Here is a 27,887-nt window from a genome sequence, read left to right on the forward strand (position 1 = left end):
CGCCCGTAATTCCCGCATCATCTCCATCATCATCTAGTTGTTGATGGCCATTTGTTCGGAAAGAGGCCCCAACAGGGCTTAAACACTAGGTTCTTTTGTATTCCGATTTGATCGAGCGGTTCTGCGGGTGGAAGTCCCCGCAACCGTTTCCCCTTCCTCTATTGGGAAAATCTCTTCGTCATTATCTCACCGTGTAGCCATGGCTCTGGTTGATAGGAAGCGCATGTCCGAGGAATGGTGGCTCTGATACCAGCTTGGTATGATCTCCCATTTTTGTCCAAGGCTCGATCTATCCCAATTTTCAGATATGGACAAGATCTGACATGGAACTTTGGAAATAGATCCTGAAAGATGCCACAGTTGGATTGACGTGAGATTTTGATATGTTGTAGCCCCGGAAAAGTTCTTTCTAACAAATCAAGTTTCAGCAAATCGGATGTCAGGATCTCAAGATATCGTCCGATTAGTGGACAAACATCGAGTAGTCTATCGTAGGATCCGTGGATGGAGGCACGAGATCCTGGATAATGGTGGATGGTGGAGGACCGGCATTAATGGGGTGGCACCGATGAGTAAGTGGTGGTGAAAGGGTTATGGGTGATGGAAGGATTAGGGCAAGTGATAGATAGATTGGAAGAAGGGGGAGGAGAGGGCCACCTCTAAGGGACTAGGGTGATTGACCGGTCGAGGGAGGTTAGAAGCGGCATCGTCGGGGAACGAGAGAACGGGAGAGAAGAAGACGAAGGAGGCAGGGCAAAAACTCAATTCATCAATAATGACTCCATGGTTGTCATCCACACCTTTAGAAGCTAACCAAACAATTCAAAAATAACCCTAAACAGTACATTTTTGCCGACCAAGTTCGAACGCGCCCGATCGTGTTCAAACGCACATTTTTCACACTTCTCTAGATTTGTGAATGCAATGCAGGCATTCGTAGGCGCATTCGAACGCAGCGTTCGAACACACAATTCGCACTCTCTAGATGTGCGAACCTGATGTAGGCATTCACAACCGTGTTCGAATGCACTCCACCCGTGTTCAAATGCGACATATAGAAAACTTATTTTTTTTAAGAATTAAACACTAAAACAAGAAACAAAGATACCCCAAAAGTGTACCCATGCTCGAGACAACATCGGTGAACTCCGAATCGTATCATTCTTTCTTAATTAATGCAAATAGATTATTTAGATATTTATTATTTAAATAGTCATATATATTCTTCAATATGATTATTATTAATTATAATTAGTATAATTAATGATTAATTAGGTTATAAACTATTACGCATAAATATAGGTAAGACTTTTATTTATTTATTTATTTATATTCTATTAGATTAATAGATAGATTTGTAAATTATAATTATTAGATTTATATACTAATATTCTTATGATATACATTTTAAGTAATTCTAATAATTTATTATATAATATTATTTTGTAACAAATGAAATACTAGCCTTATTTATTTATTTATTATGTTATAAAGTAAAGACTACATAATCCCTAATTACTTAAGATAGAGTGAGAACTATAACTTAATTATAAATAGGTTTTTATCTATATCTATATTTTTATTTATAATTATAAATCTAAATAGTTATAGAGATAAGTAGAAATTCTAAAACTTAATGAATCATCATATTTTGCAAGAACAGATTTCAATTAGATAAATGGCTAATTATATGTTACATAAATATTTTCAGATTCCAAACCCCTTATTGAAGACCCCGTGGACCTTTCTATCGAGGACTGATCATTGTCGTGTCAAACATGAAAGAGTGCATGCTTGATAATTATAGTTGTTGTGAGTAATTTTATGCCCTAGATGTCTTTCTCAAATTAGGATATATTATATAATTATGTATAAGCATGTTTTAGCCTTCAGTATGATTATATGACCTTATCTAGAGATAATTTTAATCAAGCATATTTTATTATGCATTTGATTAGACTTATATAGGATATAAGTATGCTGATCACATATAGAGATGATTGAAGATGACTATATTATTAGAACCTTATGTCGAGATGATCTTTTGCATGAGTGTGCATGTAATAGACTAGCAGGGATATGCGTATGTTAGATACATGATTCGAGACTGCATTGTATTATTTTTCTATTGACCTCTCTTCCACCTAAATTTATGATATGCATGACTTGTTATACTATTGGATAAAATGCATATGATCTATCATTTAGAAAGAAAATATAAAATTTAATTGATAGGATAGTTGATAGAAAGCATGAGAATACCCGAGTGGGCGCGAAGGTTAGTACGCGCTTAGTAAATGATTGATCGCTCGACGTAGTCACGATCCTTTAGCCTTACATCCGAGTGTGCGCAGTAGACATTCAAATATATGTCATTCACTAGGGCATATGTAGTAAGCTATCCTCATGTATTTCTATCAGCTATAAGGGTGCCTAGTCTAGATGTATGTTGATACCCTTAGTGAATGACAGGGTATGGTTATGATTAAGATACTCTTTGCGGATGGCAGAGTATGCTCTGAGCCTTCGAGCATGATGTTGAGATCGGGTACTAGGTGTTGATTGTGCACAGTGGTCTAGTATGATGATATTATACTGAGATGTCAATGATGATTATGATGTTGGAAAATGCATATGATTTCATTATCATTTAATATACCTAATTTTTGAGTGGTCATTATGCATCATATGTGGTTCCATTTGATATCATTGCATGGTCATGGTCGGCATGCATTATATGTGTCATATTTGAGAGAGTTATGATGATTGTATGACATGGGAATTATTTATACATTATCGAGAATTATATACTTTGATCAGTTATGACATGATATGTATATTTTTTTTATATATTATTGAGGATACCGTCGTATACTCATTTATGACATGATGCTCATTTTTGATTCATATCATCCAATACATAATTTACTCTCTATTTGGCATCACTGATTCAGGGTAATGTGTAACACTGAAATTCTAAACACGTGCATGGCACGAGCCCACATGGCACGTGCGTGATACGTGACCATGGTTAGTTACTAACAATCAAATAAACCTGTATCAACATCATAATTTTATCCACAATGTCTAAACTAAGAATAACTCAAATCTAACTGTCAACAACATATAGATAACCCTACTTGGGCCACACATAAGCCATAACACATCATCAAGAGCTTTTTACAACTACATATACACAACGGTGGTATATATACATAATTATACAAGTACAAAGTTACCTGTGAAAATATAAGACAAGGATAAAGACACACTTTGGAGGATATCCACTAATACATCGATTCAGATAACTCATCTAGCGTATGACACTAACCACACTCTACTCTTCACCTACTGGCAAGACCTCTAAGGAAGTATCCTACTCCACTCGTTCACTTGTGTTTTTGGAAATAATAAAACAATGAGAGTCATGAGCTAAAAGCTCAGTGAATAGACCTTACCTTGAATCAGTGATGCCAAACAAAGAGTAAATTAAGTACTGGATAATATGAATCAGAAAGAGCATCATGTCATGAATGAGTATATGAATGTTCCTCAATAATACATAAATGAAAAATAGATAACATGTCATGTCATAACTGATAAAATATATAATTCTCGACAATGTATAAATAAATCTCCATGTTATTCTATCATAACTCTCTCTCAAATATAACACATATGATGCATACCGATCATGATCATGCTATGATATCAAATGCAACCACCTATGATACATATTGGCCATTCAATAATCAGGTATAACAGATTATCAAACAGAAAAATCTTTTATCAGTTCAAATACAGGTGGTACCAACAACAATATCAAACAGAAAAATAAGAATTCTGAGAATAAAGTTCAATGTTTTGAATGTTCTGGTTTTGGACACATCGCACAAGAATGCCCTAATCGCCTTAAGAAGAAGGGTAAAGCTATGAAAGTTACTTGGGATGACTCAGATGAATCTGATGATGATTCTGGAAAAGACCAAGAAAACTTTGTAGCTTTTGCCTCTTCTCTACTTAATATTGATTCCGTTATTGATACCGATAGTACGGATGATCGGGATATGTTACCACCGAAGAAGATGAATCTGAAATTCAAAAGGCATATAATGACCTGTACACTGAGTCGTTTAAACTCAAGAAAAGCTATCTTAGACTACATCAACGACTCAAGGTAATTGAACCAGAAAGAATTAAATTTGAGGAGAAGTACAAATTGGAGCTTGAACGTGTCAAAGACCTTTCTGAACAACTTGACAATGCGAAAAATAAAATGAAGGCTGATGAAATTGAACTAGAGTGATTGAATAAGGAAGTGACATTTCTAAAAGGGAAGAACAAACTTGATGAGATTCTAAAAGCTCAGATCTCTAGAAAAGACAGGTATGGTGTTGGATACACTAGTAATTCAAATAATAACAAAACTGTATTTGTTTCTGCAGGTATACAAAAGGAGGAATACCTGAAGCCGACAACCGCATTTACAAAGCAATCCTAGATGAACCCTTCTAAACAGAACTTGAATATACAAACTGGTGAATCTTCGACGGTACCAAAGGCAAACTCTAGTCACACTCCTCGACAAAATGTGAGTAAAAAAAGGTTTGTTCCGACATGCTATCATTGCGGCATTCTAGGGCATATTCGACCTCATTGCAAACTTTTGCAAAAACCTAGAAGTGCTTTTATTTATGGGATGAAAGCAAAGGCCATATGGGTCAAGAAAGGTGATTTGTTTATAAAACCTTTGGATTTACAGAGATTTGAGTATCTTCGTACTTCTTTAGGAATTTGTGCTTTGGATTGATTTTCTTTTTGTTTTGGTTTGCATGTTTCATTTTTATGAGTTTTTTTCGTTTCTTTTTAGGTTTTATTTTACTCTGAAATTTTCTTTGCTTTTAGTTTCAGATTTGTCGAGAGTTTTTGCTAAAAAAAAAAATAATAATTGATGCACTCCTAGATTCAATAATATACTCTTGACATAAAAATATGATTTTTCTCTTGATTATGAGTTATTATAGTCAATTTTGTCATCTTGTAGTATATTGTTTCAATTTTGATTTTGTCACTCCCTCGACTTCTATAATAATAAAAATTTTAATGCACTCATAACGTATGTGTATTATTGTGTGAGCATGATATCATAAATATTTTTTTAAATAGCTCACTATTAACTTTGATTTGCACAGTTTGACCTCATGCTTAGTCATAAAAAATATGTTCATAAAAGATAAATGAAAAGGGCTACAATGAGTTAGTGTGAAAGCCGTCTTGTTTCGAGTTCAGTTTGACTTAGTACATTATATGCAAATTAAAAAAATATATATGTGAATTTCTTCTTGCACTTTGTTTGATTTGTATTATAAGAAAAGGGCTATCTACTCATGTGTGAAAGTCATCATTGCACCTATATTGATTATGTATAAAAAATAATACAGGAAAATTCTTATTATGTTATCGAGAATAAGTCGAAAAGTGCAAAATTTCAATACTAAGTCGGTTTGACTACTGTGTTGCATCATTGTTTATATAGAAAAGTTTGTTTAAAAAGATTGGTTCATGTTATCTATGCTCATCTTGCATATGCATATCGTTATGATCAATCAAGATTAATTTAATTTTGAGTGATGCATTAGAATTGATTATAATATGCTCTTGATGATTTGATTGATCTGTGTATGACTTATTTCATTTGATTGTCATATTCTATGTCTTGAATTTATTTTGAATTTTCTAGAAGTGCATCTCCAAAAAGATTTTTGATTTGTTTTAGTTTAAATTTTAAAAAAAAATCCAAATCCTCAAAATCTTCATCTTTTTCATCAAAATTTTCACGTCAAACCCTTTTAAAGTCTTTTGGCCGAAACTTCAAGATTTTCTTCACTTTTTGTGAGGTATGATCATTCATCAATTTTCTTATTTTTTTTATTCAATTAAGTCTCTTGATCTTGATTGATTTCATGTGGTTTCGAGTTTTGATCATGTTAAAGTTAATATCTTGATGTTTCTTGTGCGATTGAATGTGATATCTTAGCGTTTTCAAGTGAAAGATGGGTTTCAATTAGGGCCTTCATAGTTTCTTCATCGTCAGTTCCCTCCGAGTTCCTAGTCTTTCGCATTTGTGTCAAAAAGGGGGAGAGTGTCTAGTGTGTCGTGTGTGGTGCGAGTTTAAAGTTTTAGAGTTTACGTGTGTAGGGGGAGCATGGCAATAGGGGGAGTTTATTAGAGTCTTTCTATCTTTCTAATCTTGCTTATAACTTTGCTTGGAGAAATTGTGAACTTTGTCTGTTTAAGTACTTTTGAACTTATGCTCCATTGATAACTTGTGGTTGGATTGTTTATTCATTTCAAGTTATTTTCACTTGATCTTGGATTGGTATATGTTTATTTGCAGGAATTGATGTGCAAAATATTCTAGTCTTGTTGATTGCTCATTTGAAGTCTGTGTAATATCTTGTAACCTAGGTGTTTTGTCACAAATTGCCAAAGGGGGAGATTGTTAGGTTTTTATTTGTTGGCAATTGTGTACAAAATATTCTAAGTATATTTTTTCATGTATATGAGCTTTACACAAGTCTAGAATATCTCTGGTTTGAAGAATTGCAAGATTATTGGAGAAAAGCCGTCGAGTTCACACCGCGTTCACAAATGCGTTCGAACGCGGATACTGCGTTCACACAGACAGAGAGCCGCGCTCACAAACGCGTTCGAACGCGGGTACTGCGTTCACACAGACCGAGAGCTGCATTCATAAATGCGTTCGAACGCAACCTGAAGAATTCAAGCTGTCGCGTTCGAACGCACTCGAGCCCATTCGAACGCACCAACAAAGTTTAAGAATATTGTACTTTCGTGAGTATGGATAAGATTAGGATTTGGCTCTATCTTGTACTTTCATGAGTGTGGATAAGATTTGGATTTAGCTCTATCTTGAAGATCGTGAGTACGGATAAGATTTGGATTTGGCTCTATCTTGTACTTTTGTGAGTACGGATAAGATTAGGATTTGACTCTATCTTGTACTTTCGTGAGTACGGATAAGATTTGGATTTGGCTCTATCTTGGAGATCATATATAAGGATTGTGAAACCCTATCTCTAGGGGAGTGGTTGAAGAAGCATTATTGAAGGAGACTTCTTGAGGCTAAATCGGTTCTTCAACTAACAAGGTTCCACTCATCTACAAATCTTAATCTTTCGTCTTAAGGGCTATCTAGACGAAAGATCAATCTCGAGGGTTACTGAGATTGGACTTCAATCACGAGAAGCGGTGAATCGTGGGTTCTAGCGAGCAAGACTGAGAGGAACAAAGTCGTTTGGATCGACGGGTTGTTTTGAGAGTCAATCTTGTAACTGCTATTATTCTAGTGATTGGTTTTGATCCGAGTTTGGATCCGTGGTTTTTTCCCGTTTGGGTTTTTCCACGTTAAAATCTTGGCGTTCATCTCTGCTTTCGTTCTTAATATTTCTACGGACTTTTACTTAAGCGAACGAGTGATATCATTGCCTAGTATTTAGATACATACTTGTGTCTAGGGGTTTTTTCATAGTCAGCACCCGATACCCGATCTCAACATCCTGCCCATAAGCTTAAAGCATACCCTGCCATATGCTAAAGGAATCATAGTCATAATCATACCCTCTCATACGCTAAGGATATATCAAAATCCATCTAGATTGGATACCCTCACCATTTAATAGAAATCACATGAGGGTAACTCGCCATACGCATGCCCTAGCGAACGACAGGTGTCCGATTGTATGTGCGCACAGACTCAACTGACCTCGAACATAGGCCACGAGATATCGCATATCAGCGGCCATAATCATCATCTAGACCTACTCGGGTACCCTCATGTTTTTTCTATCAACTTTCCTATTAATGAGATTTATGCATTTCCTTCTATATGATAGAACACGTATATATATCTAGTATTATAACAAGTCATGCATATTAGGAATTTATGTGGTAAGGAAGTTAAGAGAAAAATAATGCAATATAGTCTCCAACCATATAACTAACACATGTATATCACTACTAGTCTATCACATGCATACTCATGCTAGAGATCACCCCGACACAAAGTCATAATAGTATAATCATCTCCAATCATCTCTATATATCAGCAATGTATTCATATCCTAGATCAGCCTAATCAAATACATGATAAAATATGTTCGACTGAAATTATCTCTAGATAAAGTCATATAATCATGCTGGAGGTCAAAACATGCATGTACATAATATATAATATATCCTAATTTGAGAAAAGCGTCTAGGAGATAAAACTACTCACATCTGATCAGAAGACACAACTCACGTATTTGTCACATCCGGCAACCGAGCAACAACTCGTCCTAATAGGCTCCACGGGGCCTCAAATAAGGGGTTCGGGATATAAAAATATTTAAGTAGCATGAAGTTAGCCGTTCACCTAATTAAAATCCGTTAATGTAATATATGATGATTTATTAGGCTTTAGAATTTCTACTTATCTTTATAACTAGCTAGATTTTTAATTATAAATAAAAATATAAATATAGATAAAAACCTAATTATAATTAAATTATATCTTGATTAATTAGGGACTATATAGTCATTACTTTATAAAATAATAAATAAATAAATATGTAAGCATAATATTTTGTTTTTTACAAAATAATAATGTATAATAAACTATTAGAATTACTTAAAATGTATCTTACTCTACAAATTTGATAATTATAATTTACAAATCTATATATTAATCTAATAGAGATATAAATAAATAAATATAAGTATTACCTATATTTATACCTAATTAATCATTAATTATACAAATTATAATTAATAATAAACGAATTACAGAATATATATTATTATTAAAATAATTAATGTCTAAATAATCTATTTGCATTAATTAAGAAGGAAAAGTCTATATAAATAATATCAATAAAATAATTAATTAATTAATTAATTAATTAATACACAGCTACCAGTGCTGGGTTGTGCAGAAAGAGAAGCAGAAGAAGCCGAGGAAGAAGAAGAAGAAGAAAGAAGAAAGAAGAAGAAGAAGAAGAAGAAGAAGAAGAAGAAGAGGAGAAGAAGGGATGAGATGTTGGAGGGGGTTGCGGACCTGGGCCGGCGGAATGGGCACCGGCCGCTATAGGCTAGCCGGCGGCTCGGCTCCGACAAGCCCGAGCTCGGGTATCAGTGCGTGTGCGCGCGCGCGTGCGCGAGAGAGAGAGAGAGAGAGAGAGAGAGAGAAGGGAGGCACACCGGTGTTGGTGGAGGTGGCGGCGGCAGGCCGACGGAGTGGCGATGGTAGTAGATAGAGAGAGAGAGAGAGGAAGAGTGTTTGACAGAGAGAGAAAGAGAGAAAAGTGAGAGAGAGACCGAAAGAGAGAGAGATAAATAAAAGGGAGAGAGGCGGTGGGGAGGGAGGCGGTGGCAAGGCCCACCGCGCCAGCTCGCCCGGCCAGGTTGGCCTGATGACGCTTAGGGCACGTGGCGCCCTCCCCATCTGCCACTACATGGCACGAGGCTGTCGTGCAATGTAGTGAAGTTTTTTTTTTTTTAAGATTGGGTTGTTACATAGGGTCTATTCACTAAGCTTTTAGCTCATGACTCTCTTTCTTTCTTTTCTAACCCTCCAGACCTCCAGATATGTGGTACGTGATAGCGACTTGAGATATCCTAAGGAGATATTTTAGAGTATAGATGAGGTGAGCTATAGATGCTAGACAATATAGAAGATAGTTTATATAGATATTGAGTTGTACCAAAATATGATATTTGTACTCCATTGTATAATACAGATCGAATTATAATGTACTCGTGTATTAGTAGCTTTAGTTATATCTTGATGGTTTTGTCGTGGCCTGTGTGAGTCCTGCCAGATTATGTAGCTATCAAGTATATTGTTATGAATCTAGATATGGATATATTAACATGTTTAACTTGATGATGTCATAATTTATAGTATGATGGATTATGTGAGCATAGGTATATCTATGAGTGATGGGCCTCGCCCGTTCTGTCACGTGCGCTGCACGTGCTGTGTGGACGACCACGTGCCCGTGCCGGGTAGGGGCGCTATAGATACTATTATATCAGTATCATCACATCCTAAACATCATTTCTAACATCTCCTCCACCAAACCCAACCACCACCACTTTCTTGGACCTCCTCTCTGAAAAAACCCTAGACACAAGTATGTATCTAAATACTAGGCAATGATATCACCCGTTCGCTTAAGTAAAGTCTGTAGAAATATTAAGAACGAAAGCAGAGATGAACACCAAGATTTTAACATGGAAAAACCCAAACGGCAAAAAACCACGGATCCAAACTCGGATCAAAATCAATCACTAGAATAATAGCAGTTACAAGACTGACTCACAAAACAACCCGTCGATCCAAACGACTTTGTTCCTCTCAGTCTTGCTCGCTAGAACCCACGATTCACTGCTTCTCGTGATTGAAGTCCAACCTCAGTAACCCTCGAGATTGATCTTTCGTCTATATAGCCCTTAAGACGAAAGATTAAGTCTTTTATATAAGTGGAATCTTGTTAGTTGAAGAACCGATGTAGCCTCAAGAAGTCTCCTTCAATAATACTTCTTCAACCACCCTCAAGATAGGGCATCACAATCCTTATATATGATCTCCAAGATCGAGCCAAATCCAAGTCTTATCCGTACTCACGAAAGTCCAATTTTATGAAACTTCGTTGGTGCGTTCGAACGCGGCTCGGGTGCGTTCGAACGGCATGACTTGAACTCAAGTGCGATCGAACGGGCCCGAGTGCTTTCAAACGCGGCTCGGGTGCGTTCGAACGGCATGACTTGAACTCAAGTGCGATCGAACGGGCCCGAGTGCTTTCAAACGCGACAACTTGAATTCTTCAGGTTGTGTTCGAACGCGTTTATGAACGCAGCTCTCGGTCTGTGTGAACGCAGTACCCGCGTTCAAACGCGTTTGTGAACGCGGCTCTCTGTCTGTGTGAACGCAGTACTCGCGTTCGAACGCGTTTGTGAACGCGACTCTCTGTCTGTGTGAACGCAGTACCCGCGTTCGAACGCGTTTGTGAACGCGACTCTCTGTCTGTGTGAACGCAGTACCCGCGTTCGAACGCGTTTGTGAACGCGGTGTGAACTCGACGGCTTTTCTCCAATAATCTTGCAATTCTTCAAATCAGAGATATTCTAGACTTGTGTAAAGCTCATATACATGAAAAAATACACTTAGAATATTTTGTACACAATTGCCAACAAATAAAAACCTAACAATTTCCCCCTTTGGCAATTTGTGACAAAACACCTAGGTTACAAGATATTACAAAGACTTCAAATTGAGCAATCAACAAGACGAATATTTTGCACATCAATCCCTGCAAATAAACATATACCAATCCAAGATCAAGTGAAAATAACTTGAAATGAATAAACAATCCAAACACAAGTTATCAATGGAGCATAAGTTCAAAAGTACTTAAACATACAAAGTTCACAATTTCTCCAAGCAAAGTTATAAGCAAGATCAGAAAGATAGAAAAACTCTAATAAACTCCCCCTATTACCATGCTCCCTCTACACACCTAGACACCTAGACACTCTCCCCCTTTTTGCCACAAATGCCAAAGACTAGGAACTCGGAGGAAACTGACGCTGAAGAATCGTCAACACAGAGTCAAGGACAGTCCCCTGACGAGCTTGCTCAGCTCATAAATCATTCACGGCCGAATGGAGATCCTGCACTTGAGTACTAAACTGATAAAAAATGGTCAGAGTACTGTGGTAACTCCCCCTCAGAGTGAGATGTGTCACCGTCAGAGCTATCATCAGAACTGTCGAGATGCGAGGAGCGACCAGCGGCGGAAGAGGACGGCTTGAGAGGAGACGACTGGTCGTGAGCTAGACTCCGCTTAAGAGTAATCCGATCCAACGGCTTGTGCGAAGTAAGAGAAGGTTCCAAAGCATCCACACGCACCCCACTCTGAGTGCACAACTTTGTAATAAAGATGCCAAATGGTAACCTCTCACGAGGTGCTTCTTTCTAGGCAGCTGTGAGAATCGAATCATAGATCACCGCAGCCAAATCAACAGAAACTCCAGTTAACATTGCATGAAGAAGGAATGCACGATCCAGACTAATATTGGAATGTCGAGTCTTGGGGGTGACGTTGTACAGACAAAATAGGTGAACCATGCGAGCCACTAGTGTCAGCTTCGCATGCGGCATCATGTTTCCCTTCCAACATTATGCCCGGAGGCTCAACATCATGCCCGGAGGCTCAGAGCATATTCCGCCACCTGCAAGAGTATCTCAAATATAACCATACCCCGCCACCCGCTAGGGTATCAACATCCATCCAGACTAGGCACCCTTCTAGCTGATAGAAACCTCATGAGGATAACTCACCACATATGCCATAGCGAACGGCATGTGTCCGAATATCTGCTGCGCACATAGACTAACGACCTCGAACGTAAGGCCAACATGATCGCGACTATGTTGAGCGATCAATCATCCACCAAGCGCATCCTAACCCTCGTGCCCACTCGGTTATCCTCACGTTTTCTATCAACTATCCTATCAGTCACATTTCATGCTTTCTTTTTAAATGGCAGATCATATGCATATATCCAGTACGATAACAAGTCAATGCATAACAGAAATTTAGGTAGAATAGGAATCAAGAGAAAAATAATGCAATATAGTCTCCGATCATCTAGTCAACATATGCATACTCGTGCTAATCAATTACATGCATACTCATGCTATAGATTATCTAGACATAACATTATAATAGTATAATCATCTCTCATCATCTCTATATATCACCAATGTGCTCATATCCCGTATCAACATAATCAGATGTATGATAAAATATGTTCGACTGTAATCATCTCTAGATAAAGTCATATAATCATGCTGGAGACCAAAATATGTATGTACATAATATATAATATAACCTAATTTGAGAAAGGCGTTTAGGGGATAAGACTACTCATTGTTTGATCAGAAGACACAAACCACGTATCTCTCACGTCCGTCAATCAAACATCAACTCATCGTCAAGGTCCATAGGGTCTCACATAAGGAAGCTCGGGATCTGAAAATATTTAAGTAGTATGATGTTAGCTGTTTATCGAATTAGAATTAATTCAATTAGAATATAAAGGTTTATTAGGTTTAGAATCACTTTTCTTTATTTTTGATTACATAACTAGGTCTATAATATAGATACAATTCAAATACTATAATTATTTTATTATTATAAAATGTTAGTTATAACATAAGGAGAAGAGTATTTCTAAATATATAATTATAAAATAAAATAAAATGCTAAATAAGTATAGACAATCTCTAATTATAATTAATTTTATAATTTATACACTATCTTGATTAATTAGGGACAATGCCGTCTTTACTCGATAAAATAATAAATAAATAACTAAATAAGCTTAGTATTTTATTTGTTGTAGAATAATTATAAAAATAATAGAAATACTTAAAATATATATGATGAGGGTATTAGAATATAAATCTAATAATTCTAATTTACAAATCTATTTATTAATCTAATAGATATATAAATAAATAAATAAATATAAGTATTACCTATATTTATACCTAATTAATCATTAATTATAAAAATTATCATTAATAAAATTATATTGAAGAATATATAATATTATTAAAATAGTTAATGTCTAAATAATCTATTTGCAGTAATTTAGAAGAAAAATACCTAAATTACATAAATAAATAAATAAATTAATTAATTAAATCTGCCATCACTGCTGTGTTCAGCACAGCATTGCCTGTCCCAGCACTATGCGGAAAGAAAGAGAAGGAGCTGAGGAAGAAGGAGAAAAAGAAAGAAAGAACGAAAGAAAGAAAGAAAGAAAGAAAGGAGGAGAAGAGGAAGAGTAGAAAAAGAGAAGGTGAGGGAGGAGGTTGTGGACCCGTGCCGGCGGGGAGGGCACCGGCAGCTCGGCTCCGACGAGCCCGAGTTCGGGCGAGAGAGAGAGAGAGAGAGAGAGAGAGAGAGAGAGAGAGAGAGAGAGGAAGAAAAGGAAAGAGAGGGGGAATGAGGGATCTCACCGCCGGCAGCGGCTTCGGGAAGGTGGCGGTGGAGGAGAGAGTGACTGAGAGAGAAGAGAGAGAGTAAAGTGAGCGAGTGACCGAGAGAGAGATAGAGAGAGAGAGATTTAAAGAGAGAGAGGAAAGGCGGTGGAGGAGTTGTGGCAGTACCGGGGCCCGCCGCGGTGATACGATTTGGACTTCACCGACGTCGTCTCGAGCATGGGTTCACTTTAGGAGTGTTTTTATTTCATGTTTTAGTGTTTAATTTCCATTAAAATAAGTTTTCTGTAAGTCGCGTTCGAACGCGGGTGGAGTGAGTTCAAACGCGGTTTGTGAACGGGGTTGTGAACGTGGAGAAAAGAATGTACTGTGCGTTCGAACGCACTGTGAACGCCTGCATCGCGTTCGCAAATACCGACAGGCACATTCGATCATGCGTTCGAACGCCTGCATCGTGTTCGCAAATCCAGAAGAGCTAATTCGGTGTGTTCGAACGCGGTCGGGCGAGTTCGAACGCGGTCGGGCGAGTTCAAACGCGGTCGGCGAAAATTGTGTTTTAGGGTTAATGTGAGTTGTTGGTTAGCCTATAAAAGGATGTGTAGGGCAACCAAAATTATTATTGATTATTGAGATTGAGTTTTGCCTTGCCTCCTTCGTCTTCTTCGCTCACGTTCTCTCAATCCCTGGCGACGCCGCTTCTAACCTCCCTCGTCCGGCTAATCACCCTAGTCCCTTAGGGGTGGCCCTCTTCTCCCCCTTCGTCCAATATATCCCACACTTGCCCTAATCCTTCCATCAACCACAACTCTTCCACCATCACTTTTCACCGGTGCCACCACATTAACGCCAGTCCACCACCATCCACCATTACTTAGGATCACGTGCCTCCATCCACGGATCCAAAACAGACCACCTGACCTTCGTCCACTAAATGGACGATATCTCGAGATCCCCAACTCCGATTTGCCTGAAACTTGATTTTTTGGAAATCTCTTTTATGAGGCTACAACATATCAAAAGTTCCGTCGATCCGATGACAGAATATTTTGGGATCTAATTTCAAAGTTCCGTGCCAGATCGTATCAAGCTGGTATCAGAGCCTTAGCCCCAAAGAGAAGATCGTATCACGCGGCCAACTGGCTGCAGCCCATTGGCTGCGACATTGGCAGTGGGCACGTGGCGCCCCCACCATGCAAGTGCCCAAAATATTATTTTTTTAGGGTTGGGTTGTTACAATGTATGTCGAGGTCTCCATACATGCAGAGCACCAACAGAGTTGGCTTTCCTGTTGCAACCGGGCCTTGGTTTTCTTAAGACTAAAGTTGAGACTTGGTCCAATCCTTTTCAAGTTATCCCTTACCTAGATCAGTCACGTACTGACCTCAGATTTCTTCTCCAAGCTTTGGACACGCCTCTAATACAACTGATCTAGCTAAGGCTACAAATGCACATATTAACTCTTAAGGTCATTCCTTGCATTCAAATCTTACCCAAATCCACAACTTGGCTGAGCTTGGTCAGACCCTTTCCAAGGTCTTCCCCATCTTGGTGGGCCACTTCCCCACCTTAGATGAGCTCCAAAAGACCTTGGATGCAACCCATATTCAGCTGGCCTAAGATTAGCCCAAATCGATCTCGCGTCAAACTGACTCGGTCAACTTGGTCTCTTCTTCGGTTTTAGTTTTTTCCTTTCCTTTCTCCCAATTTTGAATTGAAGGAAGCTTGCTTTGAGGATGCAGAGATGGTCAACTTGAGTTCTTAAAAAAAGAGAGGATCAAACGATAGATTTTCCAACGGAGTCAATTCCACTCGATCTACCCAAACTTGAGCTGATCAAACCCTCTTGAGCCATCACTTTGAGAACAAAGCAGAAACGTGGTGAATTGATGTGATCTAGATCAAATCGAACCACCCCATGGATATTAGGATAATGGTTTGAGTCATTTATCTATCAAGTTATTTTTTTCAGCATTTGATTTAATTCAATTTCAGCTTATGTTAGTCATATTGATTTATTGATGAACTTGATATGGTTCGGGTTAATCGGTTAGCCTCCAATAGAAATTGTGGAGTGCAATTAGATGAATCATGTTTTGATTAATTGGTTAAGTTCCTCGTATCACCTTTCTCCCATCTCGACCTAGCTCCTCTCCCTCCTTCCTTCAAACCTTAGCCGAGCAAGCCTCCTTGATCATCAGCCCCTCCCTACCTTACTCCATTAGACCTCCTGTCCTTCTTGTCCACCGACCACCTTCTCCTTCCTCTTCACTCTGTCCTTATTAAGTTCAGTCACTACCTAGAGTTATCCACATTCTGGCCAATTTTACCATCTTACCATTAGCCCATCAATCCCATGCTTCCTGACCTCTAATCGTTGATTAGACGATGTCTCCCAATCTAGCCATCGAAATCTCAAAATGTTTGATTCTTAGAAAGCTATCTTCTAGAGCTACTCCACTTAGATTTAAATAATTGAAGATTTCTTTTATGGGTTTAGCATCATAAATCCAATATCAATGTTCACTCTGATTAAGCATTAAGAACTAATACCTCTTTCAATGCTGAATTGCACAAATCTTCTCCTTGTCAATCAATTGGCAAAATAAATAGATAGATGCAATGTTGAAAAATAATAAAGTTTTTGAAAACAATAGGAGTATTTTGGTAAAATTTTAGGAAAAATTTAATATATCTTATTTCTCAAATCTTTGACAGAATATTAAAAAGAAGGCTGTCACATTATAGTTGCTTGAACAAATTACACAGCAAAAGAAAAATGGTATATTAACTAGAATACTTCATATAAAATAATCTTAATTACAAGTACTTTATAACTATATCATATAAAAATAATCTCAAATTAATATAGCATCAGCTCCATCGTCTTCCTCAAATTTCATACCATCATAGTTGTCAATAGTATGATGAATTATATTTAAAGGTTTATCAATAGTTGTTCAAGATATATTTGGTCTTATCCACCAAATGTCATCATCAACATTAAGAGAAGAGCCTCTACAATTTGCTCACTAATTAAACCACTTGCAAAAATATATGTTTTTTCATCATTGCCAATATCTTCCTCTTCATTAGTATCACTACAATTAAGTGAAGATTAATTAGATTTTGTCCTAATAAACACATGACAATCCTTATTAAACAGATCGTATGCATAAAACACCTGCTGCGCTTGGGATGCCAATACTAAAGATATATTAGACAATTGCTGTTTAGTATTTGACAAATGTTTGAAATTGATAAGTATGAAACTATATTTATCTTCCTAAATTCCTCTACATTTGAACTTATTTTATTTGGACGGTACATCCACTTAATTTCATTTAAATAATACAATCTTATCTTTATCAAAATCCCTATAATCGCTAATGTTTTCCTCTGTTGAATTTCTCCTCGAATTTTTAATGTGGAATCTCAATTGGCTTGTCAAGTTGGACTAAGATACTTAGGTAGTTGCATCCTGATATGATTCGGACTTTACCAATGTCGTCTTAAGCATAGATACACTTTAGGGATGTCTTTGTTTTTGATTTTAGTGTTTAATTCACAAAAAAAAAAGTTTTATGTAGGTCGCGTTCGAACGCGCTTGTGAACGCCTGCATCAGGTTCGCACATCCAAAGAATGTGAAATATGCGTTTGAACGCACCTGCGAACACCTGCATCGCGTTCGTAAATCCAGAAAAGTGCAGAATATGTGCATTCGAACGCGCCCGAGCGCGTTCGAATGCGGTCGGCGAAAATGTACTGTTTAGGGTTAATAGTTGTCATTTTTTAATTGTTTGGTTAGCCTCTAAAGGTGTGGATGGGAACCATGAAATTATTATTGATGAATTGAGTTTCTGCATCGCGTTCGCAAATCCAGAGAAGTGTGAAATATGTGCGTTCGAACGTGGTCGGCGAAAATATACTGTTTAGGGTTAATAATTGTCATTTTTGAATTGTTTGGTTAGCTTCTAAAAGTGTGGATGGAAACCATGGAATTATTATTGATGAATTGAGTTTTTGCCCTGCCTCCTTCGTCTTCTTCTCTCCCATTCTCTTATTCTCCGGCGTTGTCGCTTTTAGCCTCCCTCATCCGGCCAATCACCTTAGTCCTCCTTCTTCCAATCTATCTATCACTTTGCCCTAACCCTTCCATCACCTATAACCCTTCCATCTCCACATATTCATCGGTGCCACCCCATTAACGCCAGTCCACCACCATCCACCATCATCTACGGATCCTAAGACAGACTACCCAATATTCGTCCACTAATCAAATGATATCTCGAGATCTCGATATCCGATTTGCCTAAAAATGATTTTTTGGAAATCTTTTTTCTAGGGCTACAACATATAAAAATCTCACGTCGATCTGATGGCAGCATATTTTGAGATATATTTTCAAAGTTTCCTATCAAATCCTATCCATATCTAAAAATCGGAAAGGATAGAACCTTGGCCTAAGGGGAGATTGTATCAAGCTAGTAACAAAGTCACCGTTCCTCAGACATGCGCTTCCTATGATGACAACCAAAGCCATAGCTGCACGGCGAGATGATGAAGAAGAGATTCTCCCAATAGAGGAAGGGAAAACGGTTACGGGGACTTTCACCCACGCAAGAACCGTTGCTGCAATGGTGCCTCCTCGAGTGGTCCTAAAACCATCCTAAGATTGAAGTACAGCCTAGAGGTCCGGGACGAGCACTCACACATGCTTAAGTAGAGGAATGAAGAGCTAAAGGCCTATGCTTTTGTTGTGATGAGAAATTTGTACCCAAGCATTGCTGCGCTAAACTGATAGGATCAGTGATGCTAATCGATGGATTGGAGGAGGCTGAGGATGAGATTACAAATGAAGTTGAGGATGTGGCTAGACAGCAAGGAGTAGTTGAGGAGCGACCTGTGGAGGACATGATGGCCGAGATCTCCCTCCACGCCTATTCCGGGACAGCCACACCAAAGACTTTGCAAGTGAATAGTGTAATCAAGATAACCATAGTGAGAATCTTGATCGATACCAGGTCCACCCACAACTTTATTGACAATAGGCTTCTTAGAAAGATTGGGCTTAAGTTGGAATGCATAGAAGGGTTCGATGTGACGATTGGAGATGGCACTACATTGCGGGTAGATTTCATTTGTAGAGGTGTGGAGTTGAAGGTGCAAGGCCAATGTTTCATATTGGATCTTTATCCGTGGGCCTTGCGAGGTGCCGACATTATTTTGGGGACTCAATGGCTTCAAAGCTTGGGGCCCATGACATTTGACTTTACAAACCTCTCATTGACATTTTGGAGGAATGACCAAAGAGTGTTGCTGGATGGAAATCAACCGTTGATTGAACTTCCAAGCGTAGGGGACGCAAGTGAACTCGTTTCTTTCTTAGCACCCACTTTTCCTTGTTCTCAGATCTACGGAGAGCCAGGCAGGGGATAGTGATCTGGTCCGACTCATGAAGGAGCTGAGAGAGAACCCATCAAGCCGTCCCGAGCACGAGGAGCGCGACGGGTTAGTACTCGAGCGTGGGCGGATCAAGGTACCTATGGACGAAGAGCTACGAAGACTATTGATGGCACACTTCCATGATACTCATATAGCAACCATGAAGGGGTCTTGCGTACCTACAAGCGGCTGGCCCAAAACTGTGCATGGACAACGATGAAATCGGACGTGAAGAAATATGTGCGTGAATGCCAAATCTGCCAACTAGTCAAATTAGAGACGCTCAAACCCAGCGGGCTGTTGCAACCACTGCCTATACTGGAGAATATTTGGGAGGACATCTCCATGGACTTTATCGAGGGGCTACCGGAGGTTCGAGGACAATCGGTGGTGCTCATTGTGGTAGATAGATTGAGCAAATATACTCATTTCATAGCATTGACGCACCCGTTTTCAGCGAAAAAGATTGCTGAAATTTTTGTTCGAGAAGTGGCGCGCTTGTATGGGATGCCTAGGACAATCGTGTCAGACCAGGATCGCATCTTCATCAGCGAGTTTTGGTCCGAGTTCTTCAGATTGCAAGGGAGTCAAGTCAACCTTAGTTTAGCTTATCACCCCGATACGGATGGCCAAACTGAGGTGGTGAATCGTAGACTAGAGCAATACTTGCGATACTTTGTGGCGGACCAACCAAAGGATTGTGTCAAATTCCTTCGAGGCAGTTTATGGGCGCACTCCCCCAATCTTGCGTGCCTACGATAGACTCGCGGCAGTGGATAGGACCGAGCTCGACTTGGAACTTGCTGATCGAGATGAGACCTTGAGACCACTCAATATTCACCTAGCAACAGCCCAAAACCACATGAAACAAACTCATGACAGAGGCCGACGTGAGTGGGAGTTTGAGGTGGATCAATTAGTGTTCATTCGAGCTCAACTGTACTGGCAATCCACATTGAGGCAAATTTTGAAGCAGAAGTTGGGTCACAAGTACTATGGTCCATACCGAGTGCTAAAAGAATTGGTCAAATAGCTTACTTGGTTGGACCTACCGAAGGAACCAGGATCCATCCGATTTTCCATGTATCGGCATTGAAGGCCCAGATCAGGCCTAACCATGTGGTGGGTTCGGCCTTGCCCGAACCAATGGAGGAAGATGGTCGAACTGAACTGGTCCGAGTCTTAGGCCGCAGGAGAAGACGCCATGGATCCAAATTAGAGATCGAAGTGCTGATCGAGTGGCTAGGCAAGCCCTCTGAGGAGTCTACTTGGAGCTAGAGTCAGATATCATGGATCACTTTCCCAATTTCAAACCTTGAGGACAAGGTTGCGAAAGCGTGGTGGATTGATATGATTCGGACTTCACCGATGTCGTCTTGAGCATGGATACACTTTAGGGATGTCTTTGTTTCTAATTTTAGTGTCTAATTCACAAAAAAATAAGTTTTCTGTATGTCGCGTTCTAATGCGGGTGGAGTGAATGCGGGTGGAGTGCGTTCGAATGTGGGTGGAGTGTGTTTCTCTGGATTCGCGTTTGATTGCGGGTGCATTAGGTTCGCAATCCAGAGAGTGCAAAATGTGCGTTTGAATGCGCTTGCAAATGCCTGCATCGCGTTCGCAAATCCAGAGAAGTATAAAATATGTGCGTTCGAACGCAATCGGGCGCGTTCGAACACGGCCGACGAAAATGTACTGTTTAGGGTTAATAATTATCATTTTTGAATTGTTTGGTTAGCCTCTAAAGGTGTGGATGGCAACCATGGAATTATTACTGATGAATTGAGTTTTTGCTCTGCCTCCTTCGTCTTCTTCTCTCCCATTGTCTCGTTCCCCGACGTCGCAGCCGCTTTTAGCCTCTCTCATCCGGCCAATCACCCTAGTCCCTTAGGGGCGGCCCACTCCTCCCCCTTCTTACAATTTATCTATCACTTTGCCCTGACCCTTCCATCACCCATAACCCTTCCATCTCCATGTATTCACCGGTGCCACCCCATTAACGCCGGTCCACCACCATCCACTATCATCTAAGATCTCGTGCCTCCATCCACAGATCCTAATACAGACTACCCGACATTTGTCCACTAATCGGACGATATCTCGAGATCCCGACATCTGAATCGCGTGAAACTTGATTTGTTGGAAAGCTCTTTTTGGGGCTATAACATATCAAAATCTCACTCGATCCGATGGTGGCATCTTTTAGGATCTATTTCCAAAGTTCCGTGTCGATCCCGGTCCAGATCTGAAAATTGAAAAAATCGAACCTTGGCTTGGCCTAAGGGGAGATCGTATCACATCCCTAAACTCAAAAATACTATCAAAAGAGCTTCTATTGTACAAAACTTTGTGATTATGTTTTAAGAATCTACAATGGCCAATATATGAAAATTTTTGGCTACGCTTCAAATATTAAGAACAAGTGCCCTTTTACATGATGGACATGTTAATCGTTATTTAGTAGTTTATCCCCTAGAATAAAAAAATATAACACCATTACTTTTGTTGATGTTAAAAATTAGTGGCATGAGATAAGCTTTGCTGAGTATTCTTGATTTTGATATGAGAATGATAGCCTCTAAATCCACTACTAATTCGAAATGCCACTATAAAGACCATAGTTTGATCTTTCTACGTGGTAAAATTTTATACACTAGGTGTAGGTTTATTATACATGTTTTATTTAATTTAATTTAATTTAATTTTTTTTAGGCTAAGCCATAATGAAGGTGAAAACAATAGCAATGCCTCAACTATTGGACACTTCGGGAGTTTTATTTTTAATACTAAGAATTTTGGGATGTCTTAGAACTACTTTATTTTGGTATAATCACTTTTGGATAATTATAGATCTAAGTACATGATTTTAAAACATAGCATATATTTAACTCTTTTTAGATGGTTGTGGATGTGTATATACTCCATAGGCAAGTGATTTTCATTTAGATATATAATATATTATTTCTGAACTTGTTTTTATAGGATTATCTTTGCTATATAAATATTTTGTTGATACACAATAGAAAGTAATAATGTCTTTGATTGCACTATATTACTGAATATTTGAGTTTAGAACAATTATAGTGCCAAAAATTTTAATATATAATAAAATTAAGTAATTACCATTAGCGGCATTTATGTAAATGCATTGGAATATAAATTAAAAAATTAAAAAATAGCTACATTGGCATTTGATAAATGCCACTAAATATTTACTATCATTAGAAAAAATGCCACTAGTTATTAACTGGTATTGTAAAAAGGTGACTAATTTTTATCGGTATTTCTGCAAATGTCACTAAATATTTATTGGTTATTGTTAAAAATATCATTAAATATTACTAGCATTTTGTTTGAGTGTTATAACCTAGATTGATAATTACAAAATGTCACTAAATGTCACTATTGATAGCTCTTGCCGGTAGATGTTAGATTCCGCTAAATATAACAAAAAAATGCTAATGTTGACCAACTTCGACATGCTTTTAAGTAACATTTGTCGAAATGCCAATATTGAACTATAGTAACATTTTGGGTACTTTTATGACCATTTTTCAATGCAAATATAACCTGAATTTTCTGTAATAAGTCTAAATGCAGGGTTCTATATGTCAATTTTCTTAAATTTTAAGATAATTAATTATTTTCGAAGGTTGATTGATCACAATGCTCATGATCATATAACTTGAATTTCTCGTTGTTCTCTTTGTAATGGCATATTTTGAATGCTAGCATAATCTGAATCACCTGTAATGCATCTAAATGCATGCCAATTTTGCTAGATTTGAAAACATAACCAGTTTTTTTTTAAGGCTACGTGATCATCTTTTCTCGTTGTTCTCTTTGTTAATCACCTTCACGCTTAAGAAGGCTTTGTATGCGACTCTGAATATTTGTAGTATATAATAGCTTTGCTCAAAGGAATCAAAGAACAAAGTGTACTTTAACAGAATAGAAGACATGCGAAGATTGGTGGAGGAACTCAATGTTAGCTTTCAAAATTTTCTCATTCTTACTACTGGAACAAAGTATACAGTATTTACCATTTGGGAGGACAGTATCCATTGGAGTGCTCCAAAAGTATGGCTAACGAATAAATCATAACCAACATTATATTCAGCTGCTTGTCTCAATCATACTCTTTCTTTATACTTCTTCAAACTTTCTTCTTTCACTTCATTAGAAAAAGAAAATCGTCATGTATTTTAATATAATCGTCAGAACCCATCTCTAAGTTTAGTTTCATAGCTCGATCCTACTCCATCCAGGCTCCTTAATCAGTCTTCTCTTGTTTAGAGAACTCCTAAAAGCAGTTGCCTCTTCCCATTTACCTATGCAGGTGTACACATTAGACATTAAGACATATTGTTCAGCTTCTAGTATCTCCTGCTTCAGTAGTTGCTTTGATATTAATTCTCCTAATTGACTGTTATGATGAGCTGTGCATGCGTTAAGCAGGGGAGCCCAAACCTGATTCTGCAATTTGATGGGCATCTGACAAATAAACTTTGAAGCAATATTTATTTGACCAGCTTTACTGAGAAGATCTACTATGCACATATAATGCTCAATTGTTGGATCAATACCGTAATCTGTCTGCATGCTCCTGAACCATTTCAGTCCTTCATCCACCAAACCAGAATGGCTACATGCTGATAAGATATTAGTAAAAACAATAGCATCTGGCTTGATAGCTTCTTTCTGCATTTCCTGGAAGAAAGAAAGAGCTTCTGTGCCTTCCCCGTGACATGCATATCCACTTATCATGGTACTCCAAACAGTCAAGTCTTTTGCAGGGATACCATCAAATATTTTTCTTGCTCGTTGTAAGATTCCACATTTGCAGTACATGCGAATCAATCCAGTCTGAACTCGTAAATCTAATTCAAGTCTGTTTGCTACTATGTACTCTTCAACTTTTTCCCCGATTGCAACTGATCCAATGTCAGCACAGGCTGAAAGAATGACGGAAATGGTTGCTTCATTTGGTCTAACAGTTGAATTCAACAAATTTTGAAATAGTTCAAGTGCTTCTCGTGAATGACCACCGTTAACATATCCACTTATCAATGAAGTCCACAAGAAGACATTCTTCTCTGAAACTGAATCAAAAACCTTTCGAGCTGATATAATGTCTGCACATTTTGCATACAAATTTACTAATGATGTGACAATATCTCCTTCATGACCAAAGCCACTTTGGATAACAAAAGCATGCAAACCGCGGGCTGTCCATAAACTTCCAGACTGCACACCAGCCAAGATGACATTTACTAATGCGATTGAGTCTAGCCTGTTTCCACCTCTGCGCATGCGGTTAAAGAGATCAAACACCTTCATGTAATCTCCTATTCTCAAATACCCGCATGCCATCGCAGTCCAAGTGACAACGGACTTTCCTTCCATGCAATTAAACAAAAGGCAAGCATCAACGATTAGGCCATAGCGGACAAACATGGAGAGGACCGAGTTACGAAATTGCAAATACGAATCAACTCCAACTTTAATCCCGCAAGAATATACAGAGAGACCATGTCTTAAAGCCGAGACCGAACCCATGCAACCAGAGATGAGGCTTATATATGTACTACAGCTGGGCTGCACACCGGACCCACGCATCTCATTAAAAAGCCCCATCGATTTGTCGGTTTGAGCATCCTTAGAGTACGCAGAGATCATGCAATTCCAGGAGACCAGGCCTCTGTGGTGCATTTCAACAAACATCTGCCATGACTCTGAGAAACTAGAGCACTTGGAGTACATGTCCAGTAGGGAGGTCTGCACGAATGTGTTTCCTTGGAAGCCCAACAAGATGGCGTGAGCGTGGAGTTTCCTGCCGTCCCATACGGAGCCCAACTTGGCGCAGGCCTTGGCAACGAAGGGGAAAGTGAAGTCGTCGCCGTGAACTCCGGATCTCAGCATGGAGGAGTAGAGATGTAGGGACTCTGAGAACAACCCCTTTCTTGTGGAAGACTGTATCATATGATTCCATGTCTGCAAAGATGTTAGTTTCGGGACTAGGTGGAAATGGGATGACATACGTTTTGGTTTCCACGAACATAGTTTTGTGTATTTAGGCGTTGTCAATATATCTAACGAGGGGGAAAGATAACAAACATAGTACCAAAAAAGACTAACCAAAGGGGTCATAAACTGACAACTGATGGGATTAAAATTTTTTTTTAAAAAAATTGATAAATTGGGTTTATTGTGTTTTCGGGATAAATTACAATTTACTCCGTGATTACGCCTAAAATCGATATGCCTGCCTAAACAATTTGCCTCCCCATGTTCTAGACTAATGTGAAAAAAATTGAACGGTTGTTAATAGAGCCATCAAATTATTATAATACTTACATGATATTAATTGTTTACATGTTTGAGCAACTATGAAATTTTTACCTATTCTGTTCATTTTTTAAAATTATTGAGATATTTCATTCTATGGTCAGATACTAAGAGAACTAGTACAAAATATCAGGTTATCGAGTATCTTGTCCCACCCTCTAGCAGTGTTATCAAGAATGTTAAATGATCATTTTAACCGCAACTTTCCTCTCTTCCTTTCCTTCAAAATAAAAGTAAAATAGTTCATAAAAGGTCTAACTTTGATCATGTGATAGCCACATGATATTTTTTAACAGAAAATCCTGACAAATAACTATACAGGTCATTTTGGAGGTTGTGCATACGTCAAAAAGGTCAATAAAACACTAATTATAAAATACATATGCCCTTCACATGGAGAAATTTATAAGGTTATTACATGACATGTTGATCAATATTTTTATAAAGTATGCAAAATATATATCAAAAATATAAATAATCTCCATGCAAGAGAATCCAAATAAATAAATAAATAAATACTAGAAGCCATAATTAGCCTCTATTAATACATGTCTATAACTAAAGAAAAAAAAAATAAAGGGCTAATATCCAACTAGTTTAAAATAAAATATCTAGAAGAAAGAAAACAAAAGCAACTACTCATGGATATGCTAGCATCGTCTTCCTCTACATTTGTTAATATTATGGTGGTGAGCAATACTGTCTAACAAGTAAAGTCCGAAATACTCTAATATAATAAAGACATATGATGAACATTATAATATATGCTCAAAAATACTACCACAAAGTAAATCATAGCTAATAAAACTTAAGGTAAATTCTTGCATAACCATAATTTATATCAAATGTCTTCATAAATTCAATCAAGTAGACTATTAACCTTATATTGTTGAGTAATGCTAGATCTATATCTTATACAATCTTACTTTTACTATCACTAAGACCTTATTTGTTTTGAGTTCAGGAGGAGGGGGGGGGGTCTTGGAATTGGTTCAGAGACCCATAACCTAGTTCAATAATCAAACATCAAATTATCTTCTTCTATTTTTCTAATCTAGTTCGTAGTCACTCCCAAATAATTACTAATATATAAATTTTAATATTATTTCAAATTAATTCTAATTTTATTCTTGATTTAAAGCTATTAACCTTATATCTTATCACTCTTATCTCACCTCTGTTTTTCTAATCAAGTTCAGTAGTCACTCCCAAATAATTACTAATATATAAATTTTAATATTATTTCAAATTGATTCTAATTTTATTATTGATTTAAAGCTATTAACCTTATATCTTATCAGCCTTAACACGGCAAATGTATATTATAATATCATAAGTTATAATACACTTATAATATTTGTATATTATAGTAATAAGCACCATAATGACAAAAGGGTATTTTTGTCGATCAAATTTATTATCATTTATTTTCTAACAAAAGTAACATTTTTTTTTCACTTTTTCACATTAAATCATAAATAATAAATATACTCTTACCCTAGTTTAGAACCAAACACCAAATTACTTTAGTCTAGTACAATGTACTTAAATGAAGACTAAGAAATGAGACCAAGTAATCTAATTTAGAGCTTAGCCTCATACTAAAATGGCCTAAGTGTCTAGTCCTTGTAGAAGGTAGTGTGATTATTGGAATGCCATAGAGACTAATTGACGTCACACTTAAATGACTAATAATATAAGTATTATGTGATGGCGCTCTACCTATTATTTTGGGTTGAGTGAGTTAAGAACACTGTCTAGACATAACTCATACTTAATGATACATGCAAGTGGTGCAATGTCTCCTATCACATTATATAATATGATCATCAAATTTTATATGCTATAGTTATATACATGAAGTCTATCATGAATAAATCATTAAATAATAAATAACTAAGAATTAAGTAAATAACATATATGTATGTCATAAAATGTAATAAAGACAAATAATCATCATCAAGCATTTATACTATTCATAGGCTAACATAGGGTCTAAACTTGCCTAAATTGTATCTAGAT

The 27,887-nt window shown here is 37.6% G+C and overlaps 1 protein-coding gene across 1 annotated transcript; it reads right to left on the reverse strand.

Moving 5' to 3' along the window:
• Positions 1-23,611: 23,611 nt before the first annotated feature.
• LOC140782385 (pentatricopeptide repeat-containing protein DOT4, chloroplastic-like) lies at positions 23,612-25,594 on the reverse strand. Its single transcript, XM_073128916.1, has one exon. The coding sequence runs from the start codon at positions 25,554-25,556 to the stop codon at positions 23,760-23,762; it is 1,797 nt and encodes a 598-aa protein (XP_072985017.1). The 5' UTR covers positions 25,557-25,594; the 3' UTR covers positions 23,612-23,759.
• Positions 25,595-27,887: the final 2,293 nt, after the last annotated feature.

The sequence above is a fragment of the Typha latifolia genome, chromosome 2, assembly GCF_019914945.1.
Source record: "Typha latifolia isolate L0001 chromosome 2, TyphaL0001v2, whole genome shotgun sequence".
Lineage (NCBI taxonomy): Eukaryota > Viridiplantae > Streptophyta > Magnoliopsida > Poales > Typhaceae > Typha > Typha latifolia.

What these genes read in the sequence shown, in the direction of transcription:
- LOC140782385 (XM_073128916.1), bottom strand. Translation starts at nt 25,556, where the DNA reads ATGTCATCCCATTTCCACCTAGTCCCGAAACTAACATCTTTGCAGACA.